Source organism: Artemia franciscana, unplaced genomic scaffold (genome assembly GCF_032884065.1).
Source record: "Artemia franciscana unplaced genomic scaffold, ASM3288406v1 PGA_scaffold_30, whole genome shotgun sequence".
In the NCBI taxonomy this organism is placed as follows: domain Eukaryota; kingdom Metazoa; phylum Arthropoda; class Branchiopoda; order Anostraca; family Artemiidae; genus Artemia; species Artemia franciscana.
In genome coordinates, this window is record NW_027062662.1 from 2,459,903 (window position 1) to 2,469,870 (window position 9,968).

Sequence of the window (9,968 nt, forward strand, 5' to 3'; positions counted from 1 at the left end):
AAAAAAGGTTTTTACACAAAACTTCTTCCCAGAGAAATTATCCAGCAACTGACAAAAAATTTAAGGGGTGCGATAAAAATAAATTCTGAAAATAATGGAACAGCGGAAGCTGGCACGTCTGCAGGGGGGGAAGTCTTCGGACCCCCCCCCCGTAATTTTGTGAAATGTTTAATTTCCCCGTGGTTTCTTGGGATTTCTGGCAAAAGTAGGACATTTATTAAGAATCTAGATACATATGTGAAGCCTTTTTTTTAGGTTTACAGCATGCAATTATCCGATCAAATCACTGTCCAATTATTAACCCATTTTCTGTCTAAATTTTTACCCTCTTTGAAGTAATTAGTGATTGTACTGTTATTATCTTTGCTTTTTTTTTGTAAAGAGAGTTTGCTTTCCACAGCAAAATAGAACTATCCTTGATATTAGGGCGTTTATCCCCCCTTTTGAGGATAAAGTACAGCTTTTAATGGATCAATTTTGGAAACTATCATTTTTCATTAAAATCGACGTTTTCGCAGTAGAAGAACTACCCCCCACAGCTCCCATATTGCACTGTTAACCCTAAAATCTCCCTTTCAGTGGGATATAAAAGATTAATCACTAGTTCTAAATCGCTATGAACATAACCTGAGCCTAAAACGTGCTTTTGAGGCTTCAGTCTTCTTCCCCCCATCGGCTACAATACTGCAGATTAAAGTTAATCTGTATTTTCCGATATACGTGCTTTTTGCATTTATTTAGTTACTAAATAAACAAAGTGCTACTTTATTTCTTTCTGTTGTTTCAAAAGTTTTGCCCCACCCCCCGAAAAAATTCCTGCGTACGTGCCTGAACGGAAGAATTGAAAAACTAGTTAAAAAGAGGTCCGTACCGTGTTTCCGAAAACCACACAAAATGTGATTCTGGCTGTCCTAAGATTGCCGAATTGACCGTGAACGGTAAAATAGAAGGTCGGTGGAATACTTCTTCCCTGCATATGTTTGAAGATGTTATGAGAGGGGTCGATATTGTGTGTCAAAAAGCAGAGCAGCTTTGAAACGACGCAACTACAAACTTAGCTGAAAGCTACATGTCAGTTGTTGCAAAATTCATCGAAGGAAAGCAAATAAGCCGGTCTGAACGAGGTCATACCATGCAAGAGTTAAAGGAGTAAGTCTTGCTTATAATTCAGGTCCAAAATGGCATCAATTAGTTTGGAAAAATATTTTTGGGCTTAGTCCTTCTAGCGTAACAAAAAAATATATTGCAATAAAACGGCTAAACTCCGTGTAAGATCTAAACGTAATTTGACCAGTTATTATAGTGCTCTTGGAGGAAAACACGTTGCTAAGTTAAAAAATAGAAATTATAACGTTGGTGATCGTGACTATGTATCAAATTGCAATAAGCCAGACGTGACTTCTGATGAAATAAATTTGGCCATACAAAAATATACTGACCAGTATTTAAAATTGGATTTTGCCAGTATTAGCTTTTTGTTCAACATTACCAAGAGTCAATCCGAAAATGACAGTTGGGTTGAAGAAAGATCGAAGAGAATAACTATCAGTTACTTCCATAGAATTGCAACCAGAAAAAATAGCACCAGAGTTGCCCCAATTGTTAAGCAAATTCGGAACTTGGGACCTAGATTCTGCTCTGCCCTAATGAAAAAGAGCTTAGATTTAGAAGTAGTGGCACTAGAAGCATATGAAAACAAATTCAGCTTAAAAGTCATAAAGGGAGATCAAAAAGGACTCAGTGTGCTTCCACAGCATCAGTATCTTGCTGCATCTGTAGATGGATTGCTCTCTAATGGCACACCTATAGAGATAAAAACTGTGCATAATATAGCCTACCAGAGTTCAAAACCATTTTTGATGTGGCTTAGTCAAAAAGTTTAGTTAAAGGACTTTTTCTTGAATTATCCAGTGAAGGTCTTCAGCTATAAAATCACAGGTATTTCCCCCAGATACAAGGCCAACTCGAGATACTGGATAAAATGATATGCCACTTAATAGTTTATAACTCTATTGATGATTGGGAAATAATTACATTTCACCGATCGAAAGAATACTGGGAAAAAATGTTTCCAAGGCTTGAACCCTTTTGGAATGAATCCTTACCTCCTGAAATTTTTAGATTCAAGAGCTGCAAGGAATATGGAAATCAGAGAGCCTGTGTCTGTAAAATGTACAATAGCCCACCAACCGAAGGACTCAAGCTTGTCTCAAGAAATAAAAAGAGGAAAAATAAGAAGGTTGAGTCTAGTTGAAGTGAACAACAAGAAAAAAATTCACAGAAGGGATCGGGAGAAAACAGTGAATTTACCAGGAACTCTATGCATGAAAACAGTGATTTTGAAGAGATAATTTGGTCTGATTTGGAATAGATAAATCTTCGTGTTTGATAAAAAAAAATGTTGGTAAGGAAAATTGTTTTTTCCTCCATAAATTTCTATCTCATTCTTCGTCAATGTGCAAAAATAATGAAGTTTCTTATCTGGTCTGAAGTATATTAAATACATTTAATACAAACAATTTTAGTTTTTCATAAATTTCTTTTATGTTACTTGGGATCAATATTTTGATTTTTATAGTTTGTTCTACAATTCTTACGTTTTTTGTACAATTCGTTTAATTTTGGTACTTAATTAAAGCATCATTAAGTCTCTTTCCCAAATCTTGTGCATCTCGCCCTAACGCAAAATAATGTTAATGCCCTAATCTTATTATAAGGAAAATAGCTTTCATCTTATTAATATTTATATCTTAGATAGTGCAGTTGATTGGCTAAATGAAACTCATGTTAAATTCTTCGTTGACGTGGCTGAACTTGTACGATTACTATTCCACGAAGGGTGCCCACTTTTCACCACCTGCTTGACATATTGGAACCCCACGTGTGCCGAACAGTTTTGCCGCTCTTGGTGCAGTTCCGCCATGCTTGGTAGTTATGCTACTCTTGGCACACTTAAGGCACACTTGGCCCATTTCTACCACACTTGTAACACTTGTTCCGTGCATGGTACGATTCCGCCATAAAATTATTTGCAATAATTTTTTGTTTCTCTACGCTTTACATTACCGGGTTATTCGAAAAATTGAGGATCCTCAGTGCTCTAGATATCACTAGTTAAGCTTAGTTTTCAAACAAAAAAGTGTGTTAGTTTCCGCACAAATAAAGTACAAAAAATTTATGGACATCAAAAAATATCCTAAAAGCCCCTCGAAAATGGCGTCAAAAATGGTGGAGTTTTCGCCCGAAACGAATGAAACTTTTTGTCTGAAACAGTGTGCTTGAGTTTCCAAAATACTGACAAAAAAAAAAGAAAAAAATCCCTATAAGAATCAAGGTGACTGGAAAAAACTATTGAAAATGAACTGAATGTATAATGTATAATTGTTTAATGTTTAATATACTAATTACAGGAAACATCAACAATTAAAGCTTACAGATTTTATTTAGCAACAATTTTTTTTCTCCCACCACGAAAATAAAAGATTTTTTAATTTTTCGTACAAGTTCTACCATTTGCACTCAATGCACATCAAAATCTCTGCGCGAAAAAATATAGGATTACCCTTTAATTTGATGTACAAAAGAAAACACTATTTTTAGCTCAGCAGTAGGTATATTTTCTGTTACATTTCTCTTGCATAACCTGTTCATCTAAATTAATCTTCGTAGAATCTAACGTGCTTTTACTAAATAAACATCTTTTTTTTTTCTCCCACTGCATTAAACTTTACGCAAAAACATGCAGACTAATTATATATTTGTCAAAGTCTCATAAACGGGTTTGCTATCGAATAGATGCTAGCAGTGGCGTTATTAAGATTCTTAGGATCTGTTTCAAAAATTGAGCGGGAACAAAAAACATGATTAGCCTTAAGAGAGGTTTTTGGGATCCGTCTGTCTGTCTGTGCAATCAAGATTAGTGGGAGAACCGCCAGTCATTGCTAAAGCACATGCACAAAAAATTTCTGTGTCAAAGTATTCGAAAAACAAGTACATTGTCAGTATTTTAAGTAATAAGTATCAAGTAATAAGTACACCCTAGAGTTTTTACTTCAGTACAAATACAAGTAATGGAAAATGTTACTTAAGTAGTACTTCAAGTAAAAGTACTTCAAGCAAGTGACAGCACTTCCAGTTAAAAAAAAAAACTTGTTTTTTTATTTAATTTCTGAACGCTTTTCAACTAATGCAGGTTAGAATTTGCCTCACCATACATCAAAAATTAAAATGAAATTTACATATTAATTTTGGCAGATTTATTCCGTATGTGAAGGGTTGCCCCCTCCTTACTACCTTGCTCTCTACGCTACAGCTGTTAGTACTTTAAAAAAGCCTCCTACTCTAATTAAACGGCCCCCATGTTTCAGTAGACGCTCTTAAAAAATTAGGACTACAAACTTTCAACCTTTACATTCAAAACTTTAGCGTCAAGAGCAAGGTATTCAGGAGGGGGAACCCTTCAGAATATGGAATAATTTCTGCTCGCTTTTCAAATTAGGTCGATAAATCTGCCTCACCCTCTATGAAATATACCCCTCCCCCTGACGAAAACTCCCCTGTAAAAATTTCATCCAACGTAAAGTGCATCCCCCCGTAAAATTTCCTCCAGGTAGTTCCATCGACGCTGAGAATCCCCCCCCCCCCCCCCTGTAAAATTGCTTACGGACGACTCAGCCTGAAAAATTCTTCTTTACATTCTTTCATTTGAATAAGACATTAATATCTTAATCGGTTTCTCGATCAATCCAGAAATGTGCCCCCCCCCGTCCGTGAAAATTAAATCCCGGAAATCATTTTTCCGGGATATAATATCCGAAAAAGCCCTTGGATAATTCCCCCGGAACATCTCCACATGAAAAATTTGGGAAAGAGAATGTAAGACAAATGGAAAGAATTTCGAATAGTAATTCTGTCAAATTACCCCTGGAATATTCATCCCCCAAGGAAGATTCTCACATAGAAATCCAACCCAAGCACACCCCCACCCCTAAAAAACAAAACGAAGTGTCTATATACTTCCCAATAACAAATGCTATACGTAAACAATGGGCGAATTTCATAACCTACAGTTCTCTCCCCAAAGACTGTGAGGGGGTCATTTTATACCTAAAGACAGTTACTTATCTTACAACTATACTGAACAAAATGGCAATCTTAAAATTTTGATAAGATAATATTAGGAAAAAAACGGGCGTTGGAGGGGGCCCAGTTGTCCTCCAGTCATTTTGGTCAATTAAAAAGAAAACTAGAACTGTAAATTTCCGTTCGACCGTGTCCTCTTCCGATCTTCTAGGACCATTATTTCGATACAATCACCCCTGAAAGCAAAACAAACACCCATCTGTAATCTGTCTTCTGGCAAAAATAGCAAAATTCCACATATTTGCAGATAGAATCTATAAACTTCTACAGTAGAGTTCTTTGGTATGCAGAATCTGATGATGTGATTTTCATAAAGATTTCTTTAATTTCTAAGGGTGCCCCCCCCTATTTCAAAAATCAAGCAAATTTTCTCAGGCTCGTTACTTTCGATGTGTAACACTAAACTTGATGAATCATATATATTTGGAAACCAGCATTATACACTGATTCTTTTGATGTATGTATTAATATTAAAATTCTGTTTTTTAGAGTTTCGGTTACTATGGAGCCGAGTCGCTCCTTACTTACAGTTTGTTACCACGAAGTGTATGATCAAAATAAAACAATATATATATATATATATATATATATATATATATATATATATATATATATATATATATATATATATATATATATATATATATATATATACATGTTTTGATCATTTCCTGGTCTAGATGATTATGTGGTTAAAATCTCAATATTGCTCAAATTGGTCTTGTAAAAGAAGTATGAACTTCTTGAAAAAACAGGAAAAGGATAATATTTTAGAGGGCTTGTATTAGCTCGTTTATCGCCAGGAAACCAGGGTTGCCATCCGGTGAAAGAAAAATCTCTAGATTGTTGAAAAAAATTGCTGAATTAGATCTTAAATCGCTAGATCATTGAATAGAAATCATTAGAATTATAATGCTCGTTATCATTGTAATCAATTATTGTTTTGTTTCTTTACCGTGTCTATACACGCGCTTCTACAGGAAGGGGTAAAAGTACCTCTCCAATATGTGAAAAATACCTTTGGATTGAAGTTTTACCCAAGAGAAAATTACCCTTGAAATTTTGAATAATGCCTTTTTGGCTTAATGCAGAGAACAGAACAAAATCCTAGCTTCCTCCCTATCTTTTCAAGAATTGGTACCCTTGGCTTATACCCCGATCACTGAAAATTGGTTACCGGTGGTCTAATCGAAAAATCTACTTTTATTTTTATTTTTATTCTTGTTGATTCAAAACCTCATTCCCCCCCCCAAAAAAAAAGAATATTCAAACTATTTACTTTTTAGTCTAGTTGAGCTGGAAGCGTTACATTATTATAAACCGTGGGAGAAGTAACCGCACCCTGCTTAACCCCGATATGAATTGGTATATCATCAGTCAGCAAATTGCTTCCAGGTGTACGTATTTTTGCTTTCATATGGCAGTACATGTACAAAAGAGGTCTAACTAAGTCTAGCGATACACCACGGTTCAAAATCTCATTCATTGCTTGGGGATGCAACAACGAATCAAATGCTTTACGAACATCGTATGTTCCAAGCGCTAGAGTACCACCGGATTTATTTGCATCGATCAACAAATTGCACAGACATTTTAGAGCATGGAAGAAACCAAACTTAGGCTGGAAGCCAAACTGGTGAGGAGGCATGTAACAGATAGAACGTAGGATATTAATAATAAGTAATTCAAACACCATAGCAAAAACGCTTGAAACAGTTATAGGTCGATACGATGAGCATTCAGACGGATCCTTCCCTTTTTTTTAGAATCGGTGAAATAAGACCAACACAAAAAGAATATGGAGCTATACCGCAGCAAAAAACCATTTGGTACAACAAAGAAAGATGACACATAAGCTTATCAGACCCATTTCGTAAATGAAGGGCGCATATGCCATCATAACGCATGGACTGTCTTTTGTTAAGCTCTCGTATAACATCACGTAATTCCCCCATTTCAATTCCATCACCATTGAAACCACTGTCAATTTTGAAAATGACCTTTTTATATTTTCTTGGAAGAGATTTATCCCACTCTTCACAAATTTTGATAAGCATCGGCCTTATTACACCTATAATAATAAAAAGACGTATTTTTTAATTATATGGAACACACCCAGGAAGTAAATTTATGTTAATCCTAGTGAAATGTGCCAAAACATGATGAAAATGTAATACTTTAGTTTATATTATAACATAATGTGGGCTATATACTTGCACATTAGGGGGGGGGGGTCTAAAGTAACCTAAACTTACCCCCGTCCCCTAATGTCCAAATATATAACCAAAATTATATAAGTCCAGTTCATTCTGTCATCGTTATTTTTTTGTGGCTATGAAACTGGTTTTCATAGCTCGTACATTATCCTTGGCAAATTACCCTTAGCATACTTTCATTACCAGACCTATCCTCAGGGCCTGTGTGGATCATGTTAAGTCTAAAGGTATAGTTTTGGAACCTTTCGACTATGCTAGACAAAAGGTGGGATGGGGGCTAGTAGCCGTCTGATCATTTGTTCAAATAAGACGGACATCCAAAGTTTTAATTTCCACACAAATGAATCCTCTCCCAATGTTCTAGGACCGTTGGTTCGATACGATCTCCCTTGAAAAAACAACAACAAATTAACACGCTCCCATGATTTTTCTTCTAGCAAATAATACGGAATTCAACGCTTTTGCAGATAGGGGCTTGAAACCTCTACAGTACGGTTCTCTGATACGACGAATCTAATGGTTCGATTTTAACAAAAATTATTTGACTTATAGTGGGTGTTTCCTCCCTCTTTCAGGCAAATTTTTGCAGTTTCTTAGCCTTTTATGGGTAAGACTAAGCGTAATGAATCTTATATATTTGGAATCAACATAATAAACTGATGATACATGGATCGATATCAAAATTCTGTTTGTAGAGTTTCGGATACTATTGTCGCTCCATTCTTACAGTTCGTTACCACAAACTGATATGTTGGCACATAAATCCAAAAACTTAAAGAATAGGACGTTAACTGTGCTTATTAGGTGTTTCAGTTACAAATGAGAGAATGTGAATTATTAGAGTTCTGATAACCATTTGAAAACTCCCAGAGTAGTTACCCCCACTCCCTTACTCCCAACCGACTTGAATCGTCAAACTACAATCGATTTAATCTATCTAGTTCTATTACAAATCCTATTGTAAAAAGTACTAAGTTCTGTTTTTTCAATGATTTCTTTCTTCATTTAGAAAATAATATTTAATCTATAACTACCTTCTTATTTTTCAGTGATTCCATTTTTGATCTATTTGTAGATGTAGAGGGCGTGTTCATATGTACCATTCAATCAAGTTTCAAAGGTTGTAACAGAAGAAAATATAATTTAAAACCGGTAGATCATAAAAAAACCCATAAATATGAAGACACAAATTCGACTCAAGCACATGTTTTGAAATGGAAGTATAGAACTACTACTACTAACAACTCAACGCAACACCATGCCGTCTGATCTCTACACAGCTATGCACGCTCCTCCTCAATCCCAATCTACTCAAAGCTTCCCTCTTTACACCCTACCAGGAAGTTCCCATTTCGTTTAAATCTTTTTTTTTATAACATCCTACCCCAAAAGACGACGACCTACTTTCCGTTTAGCCTTAGACGGTTGGCTGAAAAGGACAATCTGTCATTCTTCATCCGCTGAACGTGGCCTAGCCATCTCTACCTTTCTTTCACTATAGCCCTAGAAAGCGGAATTGAACCACATTTTTCGTACAGCCAACTGTTTGGAATACTGTCAGTCAGCCGGGTACCCAGAACAATATGTAGACAATTTCTTTGGATAACATCTAGTAAATCTTCATCCGCTTTTCGAAGTGCCCATGCTTCAGAGCCACATTTGACCAATATACCTTCCAATATTCTAATCTTGGTTAGCAGACTTATCTTCCTATTCTTCCAATTTTTTTTTAACTCTGAAAAAAAAAACACCACGAGTCTTGGCTATTACACTTTTAACATCTTCACTGGTCCCACCGTCTTTACTAATAATGCTACCAAGATAAGTGAAGCTGCCCACCTGATCAATCTTTTGGTTACCCAGCATCACCTTTTCGCATCCACTTATTCCTAGCCTTAGTGACTTGTTCTTTTTTACATTAATTTTTAAACCTATTCTAGCACCCTGAACTCGCAAAACCTCTAAAAGTTCATTCATTTTGCTCACACTTTTATCTAGGATGATTAAATCATTAGCATAATCAAAGTCCAGGAGAGTTTTTCCTCACCATTTGATTCCCTGGTTTCTCGTTGTCTTTCCTGTGCCCCTTAAGACAAAGTCCAACAAAATGATCCATATAAAGGGGGGTAAAACACAACCCTGCTTAAATCCTGATTTAATACAAAACCAGCTGCTAACCTCTTTTCCCACCTTAACCACAGCAGTATTATTCTCGTCCATAGCACTGGTCACTTTAACGTATTTGTCTGGAATACCATATAAGGATAAGACCATTGCTAAAGCTCTCCTATGAACAGAATCGAACGCTTGCTCATAATCTATAAAACTGAGGACCAAGACTTGTAAAAGAGATCAATATTATCACTTGGCTCTTGAGCTTCTTGCATTGAATCAGTTGCAGCTATTCCCACATATGTCTGGTTTAAAGGCAGGTACTCACTTGAAAGGTAAGGATTCATTCGGTAAACAAACCAACACTGCAAATATAGTCTAGTTCCATGAAGTTAGCTGAAACATCATTCACAAGTTTGCTGACACTTGCCTTTAGGGAATAAAGAAGTGGTAGCTCAGATTGAAAAACTGTATTGAATCCATTAAAAGGGCCAAGAG

General features: G+C 35.9%; 1 protein-coding gene across 1 annotated transcript; it reads right to left on the minus strand.

The window, feature by feature from the left end:
• Positions 1-6,424: 6,424 nt before the first annotated feature.
• On the minus strand, positions 6,425-6,790 carry LOC136041568 (uncharacterized). Its single transcript, XM_065726254.1, has one exon. The coding sequence runs from the start codon at positions 6,788-6,790 to the stop codon at positions 6,425-6,427; it is 366 nt and encodes a 121-aa protein (XP_065582326.1).
• Positions 6,791-9,968: the final 3,178 nt, after the last annotated feature.